Source organism: Eleutherodactylus coqui, chromosome 9 (genome assembly GCF_035609145.1).
Source record: "Eleutherodactylus coqui strain aEleCoq1 chromosome 9, aEleCoq1.hap1, whole genome shotgun sequence".
Classification (NCBI taxonomy): Eukaryota; Metazoa; Chordata; class Amphibia; order Anura; family Eleutherodactylidae; genus Eleutherodactylus; species Eleutherodactylus coqui.
In genome coordinates this window covers 77,314,691-77,337,272 of record NC_089845.1, presented here as the reverse complement: position 1 = coordinate 77,337,272, position 22,582 = coordinate 77,314,691, and the positions used below count along the sequence as shown (strand labels likewise).

At 43.3% G+C, this 22,582-nt stretch overlaps 1 protein-coding gene across 1 annotated transcript in view; it reads right to left on the bottom strand.

The window, feature by feature from the left end:
* Positions 1 to 4,539: 4,539 nt before the first annotated feature.
* Positions 4,540 to 22,582, bottom strand: part of LAMA1 (laminin subunit alpha 1) — a 203,723-nt gene continuing 185,680 nt past the window's right edge. Inside the window, exons 54-63 of the mRNA XM_066579574.1 lie at positions 20,376 to 20,527; positions 16,937 to 17,125; positions 16,670 to 16,853; positions 14,773 to 14,888; positions 13,139 to 13,328; positions 12,282 to 12,440; positions 10,031 to 10,184; positions 9,035 to 9,168; positions 7,851 to 8,073; positions 4,540 to 5,185 (exon numbers count right to left, since the gene is read on the bottom strand). Coding sequence (XP_066435671.1) covers positions 5,025 to 5,185; positions 7,851 to 8,073; positions 9,035 to 9,168; positions 10,031 to 10,184; positions 12,282 to 12,440; positions 13,139 to 13,328; positions 14,773 to 14,888; positions 16,670 to 16,853; positions 16,937 to 17,125; positions 20,376 to 20,527 — 1,662 coding nt within the window. The 3' untranslated portion in view covers positions 4,540 to 5,024. The remainder of the gene's footprint in view (positions 5,186 to 7,850; positions 8,074 to 9,034; positions 9,169 to 10,030; positions 10,185 to 12,281; positions 12,441 to 13,138; positions 13,329 to 14,772; positions 14,889 to 16,669; positions 16,854 to 16,936; positions 17,126 to 20,375; positions 20,528 to 22,582) is intronic.

Here is a 22,582-nt window from a genome sequence, read left to right as displayed (position 1 = left end):
GGGTGTTAACAGGGCAGATACAGTCAATCACTATGTCTTCACCCATACTTCCAGTGGAGACATAATGCACCAGTACCCAATGAGGTTACAGTGATGTAAAGGACAGTATAATATTTAGTCTAGGAGTGCCACAGGATATTCACCTAGGTGTTGCCCACAAGTTTTTCTACTAATCACATAAGTTGAAAGTTCATCAGGATCCAGTGTCTGGGGACATAAGGTAGCTTCATTTTTTCTCAGGACCTATTATTAGGACTTCTACTGCAATGTTTCACCTACTACTGTCGGTTTTTCAAAACGAGGCGTTATTGGAAAAAAAACATTCCAATTTCCTAAAGGGACTGTCCTCATCCTGGCAAACCCCATTGCACATTAAAACCAGCCCAGCTCTCAGCTGATTGCCATGGGTACAATCTCAAATAAACATTGGAGGAGTTATGTGATATTACATACCAATCATTCAATTACGTAACACATGAATGGACCAGGTCTGCCAGAGCCACAGCCTCTCTATTAGGTTTGGTTAATAGAGAAGGTGCTGAGTCTGGCCCTCCCACCCCAACACCCCCACCCGATGCCCATATGCCCTAATACACACTATATTGTCAGAAAATAGATGGAAATGTGTTGTTTATGCATGAGAAGTCTCCATAAGTGATTGACACCATGTACGCCCCATTACATGATATTGATAAAACGTACCAGGACTGCACACATATCAGTGCCAAATCCAAGAATGAATGTGGTTTTCTTAAATCGTAAAAAATGTTTAATGAATGAGAAAATATAAAATGTCTGCAGTAATATAGTTCAAAGGGTTTGTGAGCTTTCTATTGCCAGAATGCAGTATAGTGTAAGGACGTATGAGTTTACTAGTACAACTGATGAGGCTGAACACTGAGTTTGTCTTTCTAATGGAGACATTATTATGCCACATTCCCTAAATGGATGAAAGTCCCATAAAATAATCTGGGCAGGATGCCATTGCATTTATCTGTTATGTCTGCTGTTGAGTTTCTCGTTTTACATGTCTCTGTTTAAAAGGTCTTATGTTAAGCTCAACTATAAGTGCATTAATATTCCACCAATCAATGTTCTTTTATCATATTTGCATGATTAATGTTTCTCCTGGAATATTCATAAAATATTGACAGCATATAGAGGCCAAGTGGTCCATGTATGTGGTTCATAAAATGTAAAGGAATATCAATCATAGAAAATGATTCCATCCCACCTGGTGAATCGGCTGCGCAGGATGGGACTGAATGGAGAGATGTACCGGCATGTGAGGGACTCTTTACTTAATTATATGAAGAATTATGAAAGCAGCTGGTGAGAGCCGTGGTACAGGGATTGGGGGACCCCCATTCTCCACATAAGTAAGATTCCCGGAGGTGAGACCCGCTTCTATCAGATATTTAGGGTATATGCTGGACAATACCCCTTTAATCTCCTCCTTACCTTTAATTAAAACTCATAAAAATATAAAAGAATCTTTTCTAAATGTTGCATATGATTGATTAGCCATTTTCCTATTCCTCACTGTGATACATCTGACTATTAAGGGCCTTTTACAACCAAGCATAAACATATGCTAAAACATGCATTTTCCTGATCATCAGGCTATGCAAAAGTGCCAACAATCAGCAGATGAACGAGTAAGGTTCACCATTGTTGTGCAACTGTTTCTTTAAGCATAGCATCGCCATGTTTGTTAGGGGAGTTGCACTGCAATTGTGCAAGGATACAAATTGAGGGAGTTACGGAAAAAAATTAGGGATGTCCCATTATAATTAAGCTCTGCAAAGAGGCGGAAGTTGGGGGGGTAATACAGCAGAGATTTGGAGCAGAAGGAAAAAAAGACAGATCCCATGGGCTGATGCATGATTTCCAAGATGTGTCTTGTAAAAGCTACAGAAAACAAAAAAAGAGCCAATTAGCCGACTCCAACTAGAAATGGATGTAACAAGCTATCAGATGCAAGTATGCCACCAGGGAAGTTCTTAACATATTGTTATAATAAAAGAAGCTGGCTCAGCAGGTTAGTATGTGGTTAGAGATGAGCGAGCACCCAAATGCTCGGGTCCGCGTTATTCAAGTCGAGCTTTTCGTAAAATTCGAGAACTCTACTCGAGTAAAGAACTTCATTAACTACAATGGGAGACTCTCTCTCTCTCCCCTACCTGCCAGACAAAAAATTTTGCCAAGGATGCGCGCTGCGTCGCGACGGGGCCAAAACAGGCACGTCACAGCAGGGAGAAGCTAAAAACTGTAGCGGGGTCGAACACGATTTGATGCTCGTTCGAGTAACGAGCACCATCGAGTACGCTAATGCTTGAACGAGCATCAAGCTCGGCAGAGTATGTTCACTCAACTCTATATGTGGTCCATGAGAAGCTATGTCTCACATAGTTCATACAACAGAGCCTTCTTCCACTGTTTGTTGATGATGATCCCAATGGAAAAGTTTACCAACTCCACATCTCATGAGGTCCACTTCCCGATAAGTCCACCAAAGAGCCTATCAGAGGCCTGTACTGAACTCAGGGCATTTCACTTTAGCACATGTGAAAGAAAAGGCATCTGATATTAAAGAAAAATGTAGGTGCCTGTCCCTGTACAGAGGAGGTATGATGTGTACTGCTTCTTTCTATAGGCTCCTGTGCTCCCTGCATACCTTGTGCTATCACCCATAATGAACATCATTTTCTTAGGCATCAAGAATAGGTTTTACAATGCTGATGGCAATGCGCAGCTCAAGAAAAACAGAAACACATAAAGTAGAGTTGGAAAGCAATGCTTCCAACCACATGGCCTGACACTACTGTAGTCCCACTTACAATGTGCTAGTCAGCAAATTAAAGGGGTTGTCCCGCGGCAGCAAGTGGGGTTATACACTTCTCTATGGCCATATTAATGCACTTTGTAATGTACATCGTGCATTAAATATGAGCCATACAGAAGTTATTCACTTACCCACTCAGTTGCTGGCGTCCCCGTCTCCATGGCGCTGTCTAATTTCTGTGTCTTCTGGCTGCTTTAGACGCGCTTGCGCTGTGCGGTCTTCTGCCTGGTGAATGGGGCCACTCCAGCGCGCTCGCGCCGGAGAGCTGGTCTGTGCGTCGTCATCGTAGCTCCGCCTCCGTCACGTGGTGCCGATAAGCCAATGAGGTGGCTGTATCGGCAGTGGAATGCAAGACAGGAGAAAAAAATCCACGATGCACCATGGGAAAAGACCCGCGGTGCACCGTGGGAGAAGACCAGCGGCGCCATCTTTAAAAGAAGAAAAGAAGAAGCTGCAGAACGCTGATGCAGGTAAGCGAAATGTTATTTTTAAAAACTAACAAATGCTTTCTTTTTAACAGGGCATAATGCAGGGGTCTATCGGAAAAAAAAAATTCCGATTTCGCCGCGGGACAACCCCTTTAAGCAATCAGGATATAGCTGCTAATGGGTTTTAATATAAGTCTTCTAGCAATTATTTCAATTTAGAAACAACATACAGATACAGAGTTGGCAGCGGCACATCATGGCTGATATCATCCCCAAAATGCCTATACACCATACATAAATATCAACCAAACCTGCTAATTCTGCAGACTAAAAGTGCATGGAGATCTCCTGACTTTCAGGGATAGAAAAATTGGACATGTTGGAGTTCATCATGCCTGATCCTATCTCCCAGTAGGAGATATGTCTCTGTCCACCTTTGTGCTGTCATCCTGTATCTAACATGGTGGGGTAGAGAATGGGTGGGACTGGACAAAGTTGCATAGCGACTGTACAAAAAAAATACAAAATGTAATGCATACCTATTATCACAGAATTAAAGTGAGCGTGTCATCACTTTTGAGCCTTATGAACTACGTTATAGGACTCAAAGGTGATGGTATGGGGAATCCGGGGAGCTGCTTTTAATACTCACCGGTTGCCCCATTTCTGCACTGTGTCCCCACAAAGTTGGCACACAAAGAGCGTGACTCTTTTCACCCGGCTCTGTGCGCACGCTTTCTCACAGAGATTAATGAGAGAACCAGCTGAAAAGAGTCACACTTTGTGAGTAGATCAACTTTGCAGGGACACAATGCAGGAACAGGGGACTGGGTGCGTATTAACAGCAGCTTCCCAGGTTCCCTATTCCCTTACCTTTGAGCTCCATAATGAAGTTTTTGGAGCTTCAAGGTGATAACAGGTTCCCTTTAAAATGACAATTTGTAGCTGTAAAAAAAAATTGAGAGTCTAGTTCTGGGTTTACATATTTGCAAGACCAGTTTTAGGGTCAATCAAGTGTTCTGAAAATATGTATTTTCTCTGACCATGCCTGCTGAGTTGGTGCGATACTAGCACTGTGCTAACTGCACTGAGGCAAACTGATAGCTCTCCCCTTCTACTACTCCTCTCCAAGCATGCAGCCCCGTAGACAGTGCAACTGCACTTCTCACCCTCGTCTTCTCTATACTGTATCACTCTTTGGAAATCAGGTTATTGATTGCAAAAAATAATAATTCCCAGTCTTAGCACAAAGACAAACCACAAGACCACGAAACAAATGGGCCACATTTTATTGTAATACAATAGACAGATTTCAAAGGTTGTAAAATGATTAACACTGAAATAAAATCAAAAGTCAGCAATGATCCAGCAGTAAACAAAAAAGGGAACGGACAAAGTAGTAAAATCCTCATTAATTCTAGTCATATGCTACTGGAGGTATGTGTGTTGCACACAAAGTTTAGTTACATAAGAATTGGATAATTGTCTAGAACAGTTTTCCTGAGTTGGAAGTATGATGGAGAGGTTGTGGGACGTCTCCGTAGCACCAATGTCTCCGTAGATAAGACTGCCTGCTAGTGGCGTATGTGGCTGCAGCATCTCCGAGTCAAGCACAACCGTCTGTCTCAGTAACCAATCTCATACCCTGACATAGCACACACCCAAAGGATTCCATACCACATGACATTGCTTGCTTGATTAATATACCCTTGGTGTATAGGAATGGTCTAAAGCCAACAATGTCTTTTTGTTTACAATTCGGTTCCCGGGCAAGAATGAGGGAAGACTCCTCGCATGTCGAATGATCTGCTGAAGTCATCGGCCTCTATCTGTGTACCCTTCATCAGTTTCATGTTCCTTATGCAACCACGGAATGAGGTCTGGCTGGTTAGACAGTTCTGCTTCACACCACCTGAAAGTAAAGAAAAGGCGGAATGAACTGTCAATGGTATCTATGCTTCAGACTTTGACCGTGGCAACACTAAACCTCACATTACATATGATCTTTAATATGTCCTACTTAATTCACTGGAGCCAATTAAACTAATACAGTACATACAGGGATGGACAAAAATATGGAAGCACTGTATGAAATACATGCCTTATATTACATTGGATTATAAATCATATTTCTAAAAGACACATAGAGACCGATTTTAAGTGGAAGTAATATGACACAGATGCTGCCAGGCAGAAAAGAACATCTGCCTGAGCAGCAAACTTCCGTTGTTCAGGGGTCGGCTTCCAAAACCACCCAGAGCAGGGCAAGAGGTGAAGTAAACACAAATTCGGCAGAAAAGCTCTCGGCCAAGCAGGGGTTGAAAGGGCAGCTCAATGCTAATGATTAGAATCCCATGTCTTTCATACAGTGTTTCCATATTTTTGTCTACCCCCTGTGTATTGAGAACTAAAAGCCTAGCACATAAAAGCAATATGTTCTAAGATATGGCAAAAACATTAAATATGATAACCTGAAACACATAAAAGCAACTCAAACGTATCCCAGTTGTGGAATTTATGAGATAACAAGTAGACTTAACGCATAGTTGTCTAAAGATTGATTCACTTAGACAGGTAGAATTCATATAGGATTTCTCCCAGAACAGATTTAAGAAATTTCCTGAATGCAAATTGTATGAAGGGCTTAAAGGGGTTGTCCCGCGAAAGCAAGTGGGGTTCAGCACTTCTGTATGGCCATATTAATGCACTTTGTAATGTACATCGTGCATTAATTATGAGCCATACAGAAGTTATTCACTTACCTGCTCCATTGCTAGCGTCCCCGTCGCCATGGTGCCGTCTAATTTTAGCGTCTAATTGCCCGATTAGACGCGCTTGCGCAGTCCGGTCTTCTCCCTGGTGAATGGGGCCGCTCGAGAGCTGGTCCTCGTAGCTCTGCCCCGTCACGTGTGCCGATTCCAGCCAATCAGGAGGCTGGAATCGGCAATGGACCGCACAGAGCCCACAGTGAACCATGGGAGAAGACCCGCGGTGCATCGTGGGTGAAGATCCCGGCGGCCATCTTGCTAAGGTAAGAAAGAAGTCGCCCGCAGAGCGGGGATTCGGGTAAGTACTAAACTGTTTTTTTTTTAACCCATCCATTGTGTTTGTCTCGTGCCGAACAGGGGGGCCTATTGAAAAAAAAACAAAACCATTTCGGCGCGGGACAACCCCTTTAAATCCCATTTCTGCACTAAATATACCGCTCCCACACAAAGCATTATTACGACTATCTCTATGGAGCCTTAAAGGGGTGTTTCCACTACTTAAAATTGCTTCACAACCACTCTGTCCTTCCTGATTACTGCAGACTGGGACATGTGATTGTTGCAGCCAATCGCTGGCCTCAGGCGTGACCGTCTATAACCAGTGATTGGTTGCTGCAACAGTCACATGTCCTGGTCAGCAGCAACCAGAGAGGTTGAAGTCATTTTAAGTAGTGGGAAAACTTCTTTAAAGTGGTATTCAGACCACAGCAAGAGACGCATATCTCTAAGATATGCCATTGGTTGCTGATCACTAAAATTTAAACCATCTCCTGTTAGAATTGTGGGACTGCTCCACCCTGTGCATCGACTATTATGAATTACCACGAAGCGTCACAGTCATCCAACCACCGTGCAGACTCTGCAACTCAGCCCCATTGATATGATGAGGAGCGCAGTGCAGTGACAATGCTGAAGGCACCACCACCACCTTTATGCTCATGACTGGGGGGTGATTACTGCAGTCAGTGATCATAATATATTAGGGGACTGCTACATCTACAGTTCTCTAATGTATTTGTATAGGTCAACTAATGCTTTCCTAAACACATATCCTGCAGTAAAACCGCTTATATGTTCAATTGTTCATAAAGTATAGCATATATAGGTATATTGGCAAAGGTAAAGTCCCCTGGTGCAAGCACCAAGTCGTGACTGACTCCTAGGGTGACGTCACATCGTGGCAGACTGTTTTTGCGGGGTGCTTTGCAATTGCCTTTTGCCTTCCCCAGTCATCTTTACTGCCCAGAAAGCTGGGTCCTCATTTTACCGACCTCGGAAGGATGGAAGGCAACCTTCGGCCGGCTACCCGAACCATGCGGGGATAGAACGGGCAACCTTCAGGTCGTGAATGAGAGATTACAACTGCTTTCTCCTGTTCTAACACTCTGTGCCACACAAGGATCTATATAGGTATATAGATGATTATAAACTAGCTACACAAGCTCCGTCTAAAAGCATCCATGGTGAGGTTCATTGAATGAAGCTCAGCTTGAGCTAAGTATCCCAAAGTATATTGTGCTACAGAGCAGCAGATTGGCTAGTCGGACTCAATGCCCTGAAAAGAACTGTCAATAGCGAGTCATTCTACATCCCATTTGGTTGCGGCAAATTCCAGATCGGATCCGTGCGTGTAAGCATAATGAGGCGGGTATGGGCTATGTTAACATACTGAGGTCATATGACTAAAGAGAACATGAGAGAAGCTGCTATCTGTCAACACAGCAACTACGGTACATTACTATGAATGCAGAAGGAAAAAGTTTAGATGTGGTTAAAGGGATAGTGGCTTACTTAAAGCTGGCAGCTTACCTGGGTAACCTCCAACAAATATGGGGTTGTTTGTGTCTGCAGAGGTTGACTGCACATGAAGGCTCTCCACCTGCACTGCGTTCCCATCAACAGTCAGAAGGATTTTGTGCTTCACCTTGTTGGCCTGGACCTGGTGCCATTTCCCATCACATATTGAGTCGGAGTCTTCTGGCTTGTAAATTGCTGTTATTCTGCCAGCTCCATTATTGACATGGAATAACACCTGTAATACATGAAATGGAATAAGCTTCTCCCCGAAGTCATGTAAGCTGTTCTCTGCTCGTCAACCATGTTACTAATCAATAGGATTGAATTCATTACAGGATCTTATTTATCTCTCATCTTTTTACATTAGTTTCCAAACAAATAACAAATAAATGGAGGCCAGCAGAGGGATGGTCACACGGGCGATTATTTCTCAATGCAGTACATTTGGGATATGGGAAGAGGGGTTCAATGGGTAGATTCCATACTTCACATTCATTTCAATGGAAATTACCGCTTCTCTATGGGAAATGAGAACCAAGAGACACTTATTCTAATGATTGTGAGGATTCAGACCGCAAGGGATCACACTTATAGACACAGTATACAGTATATCTAGCTAATGTAAAGCTAAGTGTATAGCAAAAAACACCTTTTAATTCTGTTTCAACAAGGGAATCAATGAAAACGATGGGCGATTTTTTAAATAGCAACTTGCAGTGAGTGAAAAAAAAAAAACAACGCAAAAATCATTGGTTTCAAAATCATGCGGTTTCACTCACCCTCGCATCGTTGGAAAATCTATCACCAGTATGGAAGAGCCCTTAATGGCACATGCATACATTTTGATGTCCCAGTTCTGCATGATGCAATGTTGTCATACAGACCAGCAATGCAAACCGTAATGCTGCAGTGAAGGCCATGATATGCCATAGTAAAATTTAGGATGTGGCCACATTTGAATTTTCTACACCTCCTTCCATCATCTATAGTCATCATAAGCTGCAGCTTATATCTCAGAGGTAATAGTTATTGGGCCCCATTGATACCCTAGTAGTTTCACCCATCAGTCAGAAGGTACTGAAGGACTCTCTTCTTCCGCTCAGTCTCTTCCTCATTCCTGTAGTGTTTTTCTTGGTTTTGCTATTACCATACAGATAAGTAGAACATATTACAATAAAGAAAAAGTAAAAACTTACCCTTCCATTTACAATTTCTAGGCCGATAGCATCCACCTTAGCACTACTGATTCCTAGAAGAATGCCATTCAGTGAAGTGGTACGGAATTCTAGTGATATGTTCACATCTGATCGCACTTTGTAACCTTCTCTCACTGCACAAAAAGTGTAATAAAACTCATTTATTCTATGATTTAGCATTCTATATTAAAACGCAAACACGCCCTTTGTTTGTTTGTATTAGGCTTCATTCACATGAGAGTATATCGGCCGCGCTTTCATGGCTGGCTGATATACGCTGCCCATCTGATACATTGGTTTACAATGCAGCAGTTCAGATGGGCATATTCCCGCGGTGTAAGAGTGCCCAGCCAGCCAAGATAGCGCAATTCGGCTGGGCGCTTTTACGCCGTCCAGGAAAGATAGTCCTGGAACTATCCTCTGGCTGGAATACGGCAGCAGCTCCATAGACTCCTGTGGGAGTCTATGACAGCTGCTGGAGAAGGTAGGTGGGAGGCAGTTTAGCAGCGCGTCTGCTAAACTCCCACCCCCTTCCCTCCTCCTCCTCTCTGCCCCTTGCAATGGGAGGGGGCAGGACAGGGCGGGAGCTGGTTGCTAAGCTCCCTCCCATTGCAAACAGCCGGCAAGGGGTGTAAGGGGGGGCGGGAGCTTAGCACACTAGCTTTTGCCCTGTCCCGTTCCCTCCCCTTGCCGACAGCTGGCGAGGGGGCGGAAAGGGGAGCCCGATAGTACAGTGGGCTTGGCGTATATGCGCCGGGCCATCTGAACTGACGCACAAATGGCAGATTTGTGTGCCCATTCACATCATTTTCGGTCGTGCTGTGGCAGTGAGACCGCCGACCAAAAATCGCCATGCTCGTGTGAAAGAGCCCATAGTGAGAGGTAGAATATAAAAAAGTCATCTATCCATCATCAACTAATTATCTGTTGTTCCCAGCAATAATGTAAAGAGAGAAATGTTATATCTACATTTTTGTATATTGATGTAAATGTTACCTAAAGCAGCAAATCCAGATCCATCAAAGTAGGTCCCGTCTTGTGCGGAGGCATAACATTTCTTGACTGCATATATGGAAGTAGCTCCATTTTTATCTAGTTGTTTGCTATTAATGGTGACATTGCTGATGCATGCTGGGATACTGTGTGTCACCTAAGAAAGAAAGAGAAATCAGTTCAATTGTGTGAAGAGTGGAAGGTGGTGACAATAACGTATTGGCATGGTGTCTTTGCAACAAGTCAGGGCCTTTTTACACTACGAGATAAATTGGAAGGAGCCTGCGCCCTGCGGTGGCAGTGATTGTATGTCGTTCGCTTGTCATACATTTACACTGAATAATATTTGGGTAGTTTTGATCATTCCTTGGACCAGAGACGAGCTGAACCTCCCGGGCGCCAATGCAAAACTGTAACAGGGCCCCCAACTATAATGGTTTATTCATAGTACTGGGTTCCCTTTATGGAGAAGAGAAGCGTTATGGGCCCCCTAAGGCCTCATGTCCACGGGGAAAATCAGGCCCGCTACGGATTCTACATGGAGAATCTGCAGCGGGTCCCTCCTGCCCCGCGGACATGAGCGCTGAAAATAGGAATTTAAAAGAATTTACCCATCCGGAGCGGTTCGGGAAAGTCTTCTCTTCCTCACGGCCGGATCTTCTTTTTTGGCCGGCGGATGAACTCGTCACGGCTGCGGCACGTCGCTGACGTGCCGTGCGCATGCGCCGGGCGCATCCGCCGAGCCGAAGCAAGAAAGATGCGGCCGTGAGGAAGAGAAGACCTTCCCGGTCCGCTACGGATGGGTAAATTCTTTTAAATTCCTATTTTAGGTCTCCCGCGGATCCGGACGGCTTCCATAGGCTTCAATAGAAGCCCGCGGGAGCCGTCCCCGCGGGAGACCCGCATGAAAATGGAGCATGGTCCAGATTTTTTCATGCTCCATTTTTTTTTAAATCCCTTTTATTGACCATCCGCGGGTATTTATCTACCCTGCGGGTGGTCAATGCATCCCTATGGGGTGCGGATCCGCGGGCAGGAGAAGAGTTAAAATCTGCTGCGGATTTTAATTCTTATTTTGCCCGTGGACATGAGCCCTAAGGCTCCTGGGCCCGGGTGCAACTGCATCCCCTATAGTTACACCCCTGCCTTGGACCATAGCCAAACCTCTTATATCACTGCTTTCTATCCAGCAAATCGTTACAACGCCTGTTTACACGAAAGGATTAGCAGCAGACGAACAATGAGTTTTAGGTCCGCATGAAAGATCCAATCAGCAATAATCCAAGTATCTATCGCTAATCAAGAGTTACTGCACAATTATAGTGCAACCACTCAATCTACCAATCAACTGCACAGTAATTGCTCAGTGTAAAAGGTCCCTTAGTGGTTCCAATGCAATTATGATAACAAATGGTAATTTGCATGCGTACATGTCAATCAGTTTGGAAAGGGTTAATCAAGCAGCTAGCTATGGGATGAACTGTACATTATTGTCTTTTGATTTCAGTGAGTGCTTTGCGGTTTCCCTGTGGGTGACCTCCCTTCTATCATAAATGGTCAGAAATAGCCACTATTAGGGCTCCTTCATATGGGCATATTTGCAAATGTATTTGCATGCACCAAATTTGCATGCGCAATAGGCAGAAAGTAGAACCCATTGATTTCAATGGGTTCATGCATATTTTCATTTTTTGCATGTGCAAAAAAATAGAATATGCTCTATTTTCCTGTGTATATACGGACCAAAGTTCCCCACAGAAGTCTATGAGGGGTATGCATTGCACGCAATGGGATGCAAGATGTATACTGCGCAATTTCATTAAAAAAAGAACATATATGTAACCCATTATGCTATTTGAACTGGGGCATGATTGTTTGCCACGCACAAATGAGCAAAAACTACAGTAAAATTCGCCGATACACATGCAAAATAAAAAAAAGAGTCATGCGCAAAAACACATACGCCCGTGTGAATGAGCCCTTAACCCTTTCCAATCCACTGTCTGACGTCTAAAGACATTCTGATTGAAGGCTGTACAGCTTCCGATGTCGGAAGACGTCCAGCAGGGTAATCTTACTGTATATTACTGGCCACTCTGTTGTCAAGGGGCCTCTCCGGCATGTCACATACTGCAGTACTAGCTGTAGCCAGCAGATGGCGTCATTGTATAATGGCAGAAAGAAAAAGCCCCCTAGGAAACTCTGAATCCAAAATTGGATTGCAAAGGGTTAATCACAGAAAAGCCTGCCTTACATTTCCAATGTTCTTAGCCGTGTAGCTCGGCGACAGTCCACCCAGGTACAGCTTCCCTTCCACGTCCAGAGTATTGCTCTCCCCTGAAGTGTTTATTGACGCTGATTCCTGGCCATCAACACTAATGCTACTTTTTCTTTTGTGGTATTCAGTTGTTATCTGTGCAAAAAAGTGAGATAAACTTTTAATGTGTTTGGAGAAAACTGGCATTTTATAAAATAGATATACAGATATATATAAAAACAAATCCCCATAGTGACCATTTACTGTAATTATATGTAGATGCTAAATATGCAGATTAGACAGGAGCTATTTGGCTCAATGCAAATGATTCATTGCACCTCATTGGGCCCGCACATCCCTATAGAAACACATCCCTATAGAAAACCGCGCAGCCCGTACCGCTCGAGTGCACGGCGTCTTCTGGCTTTTAGTCACTGAAAAGAAATGTTATTTTCGTGGAAAATGAAGCCGTAAACCCAACGGAAAACACAATTTGCCCTGCGGCTATATACATTCATCTTTTAATCCATTTTTTAATATCCTCTTAACGCTTGATACTCGAATTTCCTTTTTTATTTCCCTTTAAACGCAGCGGTTTCACTCCTGAGGGTGATAATGTATTGATCTACAAATCTAGCAATAAGGTAATGAGATGAACCAAATATAAATGTCACCACTATGTGCCGAATAAACGACTCGTTAACTTTAATAGCAAAAGTTTAACAGAAATCTCAGATGTAGAATGGGAGTAATCTAAATATTAAAACAGACGAGCACAATATACTCAGGAAGACCGATGACTGTTCAGGGATTTGGGGCCTTACATATACGAAGGAACTCATTTTTGTACATACTGTGTGCCATTTTCCATCATTGATCACAGCAGAATGGGTGGTCTCCGTCCGTCCTTTGCCCATATCGAATAAGAAATGCAGTCTTCCTTCATGAAGTTGCAGTGCGGCATAGTCAACCTGATTTTGGTGAGCCATGTAGTAGATGAGGCCACTGGTGGCGAATGTCCTCAGAGACAGCTGGACAGACAGTCTATAGAAAAGTGACATAACTTGACTTATTCCACGACTTTTCAGATCTTACTGTATCTGCTCAGAACAAATCAGACTACAGCAGATAGCTCTATGTGTTCTACAGAACCTCTTCTGTACTGCAGTAGCATCAGAATTCTTTATGTCTGTGTTATACATACTACTAGAGATGAGCGAGTATACTCGCTAAGGCACATTACTCGAGCGAGTAGTGCCTTAGCCGAGTATCTCCCTGCTCGTCTCTAAAGATTCGGGGGCTGGCGGGGGGCGGGGAGTGGCGGGGGAGAATCGGAGGGGAGATCTCACTCTCCCTAGCTCCCCCCTGCTCCCCGCCGCTACTCACCTGTCACCGGCGCCGGCCCCCGAATCTTTAGAGACGAGCGGGGAGATACTCGGCTAAGGCACTACTCGCTCGAGTAATGTGCCTTAGCGAGTATACTCGCTCATCTCTTCATACTACATAGACTTGACATCGCAAAAATAGAAAAGTGAAAATATGTCCGACACCACAGACTAACATTACAACATTACAAGATAATATTTAGGGTTACTGGTCTTACTGTAGAAGACTGACCCAAGGACTGATTACCAGTAGGGTTAGAAAGGATTTTTTTTTGCTTTATAGTGAATTGGGTCTAAGTCATACAAAGAGGGTTGTTTTGCCCTTTTCTGTATAAAAAGGTTGAGCTTGATCTTTTTTCAAGCCATAAGCTATATGTAATTCGGGTTCAGCAATTTTTAGCCCTCTCTATTGCCATCCCCTGTAGAACATTGTGGTAAAGCTGGAGACACTCTGGCAGTTTAACACCACCCATGAAGAAGCCTCTTCTATTTGGAACCCTACAGTGGCTGCATCTATGGTTCAAATACCCTTTATTTTTTATCAACTGAGTAGTTAAAGGGGTTATCTCATATCCACAGGATAGGCAATGACTTTCTGAACAATGGGAGTGTCACTGGTGAGACACCCATCGATCTTGAGAAGGGAGGTCTCATGCCCCCATCTGCCTGTAACTTTGGGTGGTTTCCCTTTCCCCGTCCAGCAGTGACATCAGAATGGATGGAGCGCTGGTCCCGCTTACACTGCTGCTGCTTCTATCATTTCAATGGGGCTGATGGAAATATCCAAGCTCTAGCTGCTCACCTATCTCCACAATCCCACTATAAGTGAATAGGGCATCAGCACACTTTGCACCACCAGCGCTCTATTCAGTCTCCTCTTCACTGTGTGGAATGCAGTAAGCCTGTAGTGAGGAGGACAGGGGACACAGGACCCCCATTCTTGGGATTAATGGAAGTCTCAGTAGCAAGACCCCCACAGACAAGCATTCTGTGGATAGGGGATAACTTGTAATTCTGGTACAAAGCCTTTTTGTAGCATCTCACATTACCTGTAACTATTTCATCATAATGATGTGATATACAGCATAATCCATTAGACTGACCTTTTTCTGACAGTAGATGGGTCAAATGGCAAAATGATATGGCTTCCTCTAGTGAGACCAAACTGGTGGGAGTCAGGAACATAAGCTGGCAGTATATCTTGGGCACATTGTAAGGGCTATATAAACAAGAAATAGAACACATTAGTAATTTATACATGACAGGTCCTTAGTGTAATGCATATGCATCTAGACTCCGAATTACTATTGCCAAAATTTATGTACAATTTCAGCTGCATCCCTAGAGGGGTTGTCCCCCATAATATTGTTTACTGTTAAATCCAACTCATAATTATATAATTTGTATTTGCACTTCTTAAAACAATCTTTATATGCCCAGATATTCCAGGGCTAATGTTAGAATAGCGCCCCCTGCTGTTTCTATTGAAGAGCCTTTCTGTGTCCGGTCCACCTCAGTAAATGTTTGATACTCAGTCTTGCTTCTCTGCAGTAACGCTGTCCTCCTCTCATCATTTGCTCAACATTTCTTCTGACATCAGAGAAGACGAAGCGACTTCAGAAGCAGCTGCTCACCTCACCATGGAGCAAGACTGAGCATGTGTGACCACCTTGGAACATTTACTGTGGACATAAAATAGAGACAGCAGGTGGCGCTATTCTAACATTAGTCCTGCAATAGCTTAGAATAGAAATATTTTTGAAACGTGTAAATAGAAAAAAATGGACTAGATTTAACGATAACAGTTTTCATGGGGCAGCCCTTTAATAAGCGGATTCTGAAACTGATTTACATAACTCTTGTTTAACTGAACGGTTGAATTAGTGTAAGAAGCTGAATTATATCTGCAACAATGAAATGCTATATATACATGCAAAGCAAACATCTTCATGTCCCCACTGTTGACATTATTGTATGTTCTAGGCTTACATAAGATTAGATGAGAAATGTCAACCTCTAACTGTAAATTACCAATTTATTATATTTACTTTCACAACTATTTAAATTGAATTCTTAGGATATTTCTACACTGAAGTCACGTAAAGATACAGTATACTGATTATAGTTACATAGAAAAAGAAAAAAGGAGAGGGGGGTGTGAGGGGGAAGCAGGAGATGGATGATAGAATGGGCAATGATGTTTATACTATATTCCCTAGGACTAGGCCCTTTTACACTGAAAGATAATTGCTCAGATTCTCATTGGCTCATGGGACTCGGAAGGATAATTGTTTGGTGTAAATGCCGGCAGCAACTGAATGATGAATAATAATTTGTTTGTAATTCAGTTTGTACAGGTATAAAAATCAAACAATGATCGGTCTGTGTAAACAAGCAGTCGTTCATCAAACGACTGCCTGTTCATGTTGAATGGAGATGGGCAACTAGAACGATCCCCGGCCCGCTCCGCCTCTGATCATTGAGCAGTCCTTGCTCCTGTGTGAAAGCACAGAAACAATTATCGCTGGGACAACCCTTAGGGCTTCTTCCCATGAGTGTAGGAGCAGATACACTCATGATAGTGCGACTTTTTGCGCCATCGCAAGTGTATCAGCCTTTTTAACTGTGCTTTATGCGCTGCTGGGGACCATTCAGGTCAATGTGGGACACACCCACACCATGATTGAAAAGGCTGTGCAGCCCGATTAGTCCTCGGTGTTTCTTGATTTTCCCTGTGAAATTGAGCAGTTCATAGCGTGATTTCACGGGGATCGGGTGCACATTTGCACACCTCCATTGACTCCTATGGTGTCTTTGGTGCACAAATGCGCGCAAAAATAGAGCACCTATCATATAGTTTGTATAGTGGCTGATATATGGTTAGTTGGAGTTTAATACTGAGAAATACATATTCTACAAATTATTTTATGAATACCTTCATAATCCTATTATATATAACTGTGTATATCTGATCCTGAACAAAGTCTATCCATTGCTTACTTTAGTTACACGTGGCCTCAGTACCGCAGTGGTTATATGCGGTTTCACTTCCGTTACTGGTCCAGCCGGTACTGGAGTTGGCGGTAGATCTTGCTCTTCATGGTTGACAATGGGCTCCTTGGTCAACATGCAGCTGTCCATCTGAACATTCTCATACTTTACAACAGTGGTGAAATCCATTTGCCTAATTAATATTAAAAAATGAAAAGTCATTTTTCATATATCCTTATACAAAACTAACAACTTTTCATCTCATGGTGAACTTACTCCATATTTAGAATTAAATCCTGGACACATCCATGGAATGACTGGCTTGTTTTGAGCATTGTGGCGCCCATTTTTGCAGGAACTCCACCAATGAAAAAGCTGGATGTTTTTATGGTAAGTGATTCAACAGATGGACCATTTAGTCGGACTTCAACTGGCTTTCCTTCATCCACCTGCACACTCACCATCCTGGAGAACACAAATGGCAACATATCATTCTCTGTATTTCAAATACTTTGATGTTTATTGTATTTACTGGGTTACGGAGGTTAAAAAAACACTGATTACTGTGATGTCGAGTGGTGTTTTATTTCGGCTGACTTGTAGGCAGAATATTCTGGTATTTAAAAAGTACCTGCATTTTCATGCTGGAGAGCATGTACTCAGTCGGCCATTTTCAGCTCCTTTGGCAGCTGAAGAAAGCCCCCTACAAGCGCCAAAACGTGAAAGTGTAGGTATTTTTTAAATGAATTACCAAATACTTTAATGATATTCCCAGTGTTGAACTTATTCTCTCTTCAAGGCTGGTTTTACAAACACTGATTTGTTGGCACATACCATTTTTGTTGGTGCTTTCTCTTGACTAAACATGCTGCGCCCAATAATTAAAGGAGTTGTACCAAGATTAACTTGTAATAAAAGTCTGATTGGTAGGGGTCTCTGCGCTGAACCCCACTGATCCAGAGTATAGGGGTCTGGTTTCACCTGTCCTCCTCACTGCACCCCCTGCAGTGAGGAAGAGATTAAATGTAGTGATGGTCACGCATGAATGGTGCCGCTCCATTCATTTTGATCTGGAGATGGTCAAGTAAAAGAACACGGCTATTTCTGTCAGCACCGCTGAAATGAATGAAGCGCCAGCCATGCAACCAGAGATCATTCTGAAATCATTGCAGGTGAGAGAAGTAACCCTGCAGTGGTGAGAAAAGGAGGACATGAAACACCCTATCGGTAGGAGACTCAGCAATCAGACTTTTATCACCTATCCTATGGGAGAAATAAAGCATTTTGGTTAATGGCCTTTGGAGTCAGCTGCATTTTTTTTCCAAAATGCAGCATTTTCTGGGTTTAACTTTTTTTCTTGGTATTTCTCAGTAGGCTTCTTTACCAGACTTGAAAAACACCAAGAAAAATGCATGAACCGAGTGATGATCAATAAAAATTGCCACTAAAATTTCAAGAATGTGATTTAAGAATGTGATTGTGCTTCGATCTTGTAAAATGTGCCAAAATTTGCGGTATTTCTTACGCAAGTTTTTGATCTATTTATAAAGCAAATGTATCACAAAGAATAATTCACCACCCATTTCTCTAAGGGCGTGGCTTATCAGAAAAGGAGCTTGGCTTAAATGCGACAATGTTCTGTTGTAAAACTTTGGTGCAAACCAAGCCAACCATGGGGTGGTATAAATTTAGACAAAAGTGTCTACAAATGCACCAAATTTATCATAGAACATGAGCCACTATGATGCATTCAGAGATCTGGAGTAGGCGTCAAAGCACATATAAGAGCTGGAGTAGGAGTGGTCTTGCCTATAGGAGCTGGAGTAGGAGTGATCTTGCCTATAGGAGCTGGAGTAGGAGTGATCTTGCACATAGGAGAGCTAGGCAACTTGTGATCTTGCAGAAAAGAACGCCTTTGGGGTTACTTAAAAGGGTTATTCAATCTATCTATCAAAAGGGTTATCCTGTATCCTGTTCTGGATGCACCCTTAGGGCTCAGTCACACGGGCGTTTATTGCCGCGATTTGCGCATGCGCATGCGTCCGGCGATTTTTTAAAACCATTGCTTTGCAATGGTATCGGACACATGAGCGCTTTTTATGCGCTTGTCCGATAAATTAGAGAACAGAAATCGCAGATCGCACCTATCTGCGATCTGCGATTCCTGTTCTCTTCTCTATATGCGCTCAATGGGGCCGGCGGCAGCAGCGCCGACCCCATTGAGAACATATAGAAGACAAATCATTCTTCTCTGCCACAGCTGTTCCAGCTGTGGCAGAGAAGAACGATGTTTGCCCATTGAATTCAATGGAGCGGCAATACAGCCGCTCCATTGAAAGCAATGGGCTGCCGGCGTGCGCGGGGTTAATTGTCGGGAAGGGGTTAAATATATAACCCCTTTCCTGCAATGCATCCTGAAAAGTGAAAAAATAAAAAAAAAGGATGTACTCACCTGCTCCCGGCAGCCTGAGATCCCCGCGGCCGGCCTGCAGTGGGTGTGAAGGGGGTGTGACTCAGGCTTGCCCCTGATTGGCTCAGCCTGAGCCAATCAGAGGCTGATCTCAGTCACACCCATTCATGAATTCATGAATGGGTGTGACTGAGACTTGCTTCTGATTGGCTCAGCGCTGAGCCAATCAGGGGCAAGCCTGAGTCACACCCCCTTCACACCCACTGCAGGCCGGCCGCCGGGATCTCCAGCTGCCGGGAGCAGGTAAGTACATACATTTTTTTTATTTTTTCACTTTTCAGGATGCATTGCAGGAAAGGGGTTATATATTTAACCCCTTCCCGACAATTCATCCCACACTCGCCCGCAGCGCTTGCATTCAATGGAGCTGCTGTATTGCCGTCTCCATTGAATGCAATGCGCTGGACAGCTCCGGCCCGTTTCTAATGAAACGCGGCTAGGAGCAGATTTTCGGGCGATTTTTGGGCCGATTTTTCGGCGCCGGTCACGCGATTTGCGCATGCGCATCCGTCATGCGATGCGCAAATCGCGTGAAAAAACGCCCGTGTGACTAAGGCCTTATTATAATTACTGGTCTGGGCATACAGATCATTAGACAAATCTCTGTATTGACCTTTGATATGTTGATACTTGGCAATTAAAGGTTATTCAGTAGAGATGAGCGAGCTTACTCGCTAAGGGCAATTACTCGACAGAGCATTGCCCTTAGCGAGTACCTGCCCGCTCGGAAGAAAAGAGTCGGCTGCCGGCGGCAGGCAGGGAGCGGCGAGGGAGAGCGGGGTGGAACGGAGGGGAGATCTCTCTCTCCCTCTTTTCCCCCCCGCTTCCCCTGTTCACTGTCGCAACTCACCTGTCACCCACGCCGGCAGCCGAACCTTTTCTTCCGAGCGGGCAGGTACTCGCTAAGGACAATGCTCGATCGAGTAATTGTCCTTAGCGAGTATGCTCGCTCATCTCTATTATTCAGCCTTTAAAAATTGATGGTCTATCCTCAAGATAGGCCATCAATATCTGATTGGTGGGGATCCACCCCACTCGGGATCACACCGATCAGCTGATTGAAAGGGCGTTTAGGACATAAATAATCCAAGAATAGTGTAAATAAGTGGAAGGGGCTTTAAAAAGTTACTTTGCCAATTGAAGAGCTAGGAAAATAGTGGTCTTACATTTAAGAACAGATCAGTTTGGCAAAGAGCTGATTGTGGAGGGGTCGATTTGTTCGGTAATTAGAATTATACTACATACCTCTTGTTACGAAGAAGAATAAAAGAATGTTCTTGACCATCATTATATGTTCCAGTTGGTGATCTGACCACCACTTTTCTTGTGCTGGCGCCATCCATAGGATGTATGTGAAATTCAATGTGTCCATTTACAAGCATTATTGCAAAAAATGGCTAAAAAGGAAAACAACATTCGTTAATAACACAAGCTACTAACATTTATCTTTACTTCTCCTTTATCTTCTGTAAAACTAATTCCATTATGCCGCAAAGTGATATTTTAGGGCTTACTGCAGGATATGCAGTGCTAAAACCAGTTGATTTAGATTGGGCCAATCAGACTGATATATAGGTATATGGAGAAAGATTCAGTATAACTTGTATTTTATTCATTTATACCTCTGCACATTCTGAGCTGAACAGTCCAATGGGCGGTCCTCTCAGTGATTGATGGTGACTGTACATACAGGGCAGGCTGTCAATCACTGATAGGACCGCCTACTGGACTGTTCAGCTCAGAATGCGCAGAGGTATAAATGAATAAAACACAAGTTATACTGATTTTTTCCCCATATACCTATATATCAGTCCGCTCAGCTTCTTCGGCTCTACAATATGATGCCTGCAGTTTGAGCTGACAGATTCTCTTTAAACTTTGCTATTATGAAAGCAAGCAGTGCATACTGAACAGGGCTTATCAGAGGACTGGAGCTCCAACCACTATTACAATATTTTAAGAAATTATTCTATCCATATCTGACATAAAAATGTATGATTCGTACATTCTAATAAATGCTAATTTAGAATGAACGGCTCAATATTCACATCATTATAAATGCGCCTAATTCTACAACACCTTTAGAAAATGTATTCTCTAAACTTACTACACAAATTAGCCCCTCCGTCAATTAATGATTACCTCTGAATCTGAGAGAAGGTGGGATTATATCTGCTAGTCTGGAAAGGATCTTATAACGCAGGTGAAGTAATAAAATAAGAAAGTCTCATTTTTTTCACTAAATTATTCATGCAAATCTTCCTATTTCAAGATGTTCGCAGCGTACAGCAGCACAACACATGTGCCACAGATACCCCGAATGAAGAAAGAATCCGTCCATGACTCTGTGACCTTGTTATACTGAGTGATTGGGCTTCAGGCGCTGCCTGGGGTTATTGAAGTCTGAAAATCTAATTTCACAAAAAGCCGGAGGCCTTGTCAAACAGCAGTAATTCTGACAACATTGCATTCCCTGTAAAATCACACGTAGTAAGAGAATCCTTTCCGTGCAAAACCAGGACTGATGTATTCCTTTGTTCTGGGTACGACTCCAGAATGACCACAAAGGCCAATTTCATGGTTTTCTGTATGTTTATGTAATGCCTCTCCCCTGCACCAGAGCAGGAACCACCCTCCCTCATTACCGATCGTTTATGGGCTCCTACAGAGGAGTGTATCTTAGTGCATTTTTGCGTGCAGAAAGATCCTAATTTCTTTTTTTTTTTTTTTGCATGCGCGGTTCCTGCTCTATTTTCCTGTGTTTTGCACAGCAAAACTGCCATAGGAGCCTATAGCAGGTGCGAAATTACCCAAGGTGCGCAAAACATTGGCAAAAAAGGCAGTGGAACCTTATAAGGCTTTAAATAGTCATTAAATTCCACAGAAACGGTGTGACTCGCGCACATATGAACTGGCCCATGTGGTAATATGCGCAGACATGTGCGAAACAGCCTGATGGCATTGCTCTTCAAACCTTGTTCATGTGCAAATACACTGCTGTGACCGTATTTGTGCTAATAGTCACGTATCTCCGCTCTGAGACCAGTTTCTCACGGGTGCGCGCAAAATGCGCGCGTGCAATAAGCAAAGAAATAGAACCCATTGATTTCAATGTTTTTTTCTAAATTTTCATATTTTGCTCATGCATAGGAGCTCTTCTATTTTTCTGCCTATTTTCGCACCAAAACTCCCCATAGAAGTTAATGGGGGGTGCGGGAATGTGTGCACAATATGGAAAGGTGATGCGGAATTCCCCTGGAACTAGGACACATCTGGAACTAATTAGCACTTTCAATTGGTACGTTTGGTTGCTGCACGCAAATGAATATGTCTTGTGGGGGCAAAAAACGTACAGTAAAATATGCGAATGCGTGCACAAAAAGGCGTTGTTCATTCCGCAAAGCCCAGCACTTAGGCGCACAATGATATATTAAGTTCTTACAGAGAATAAG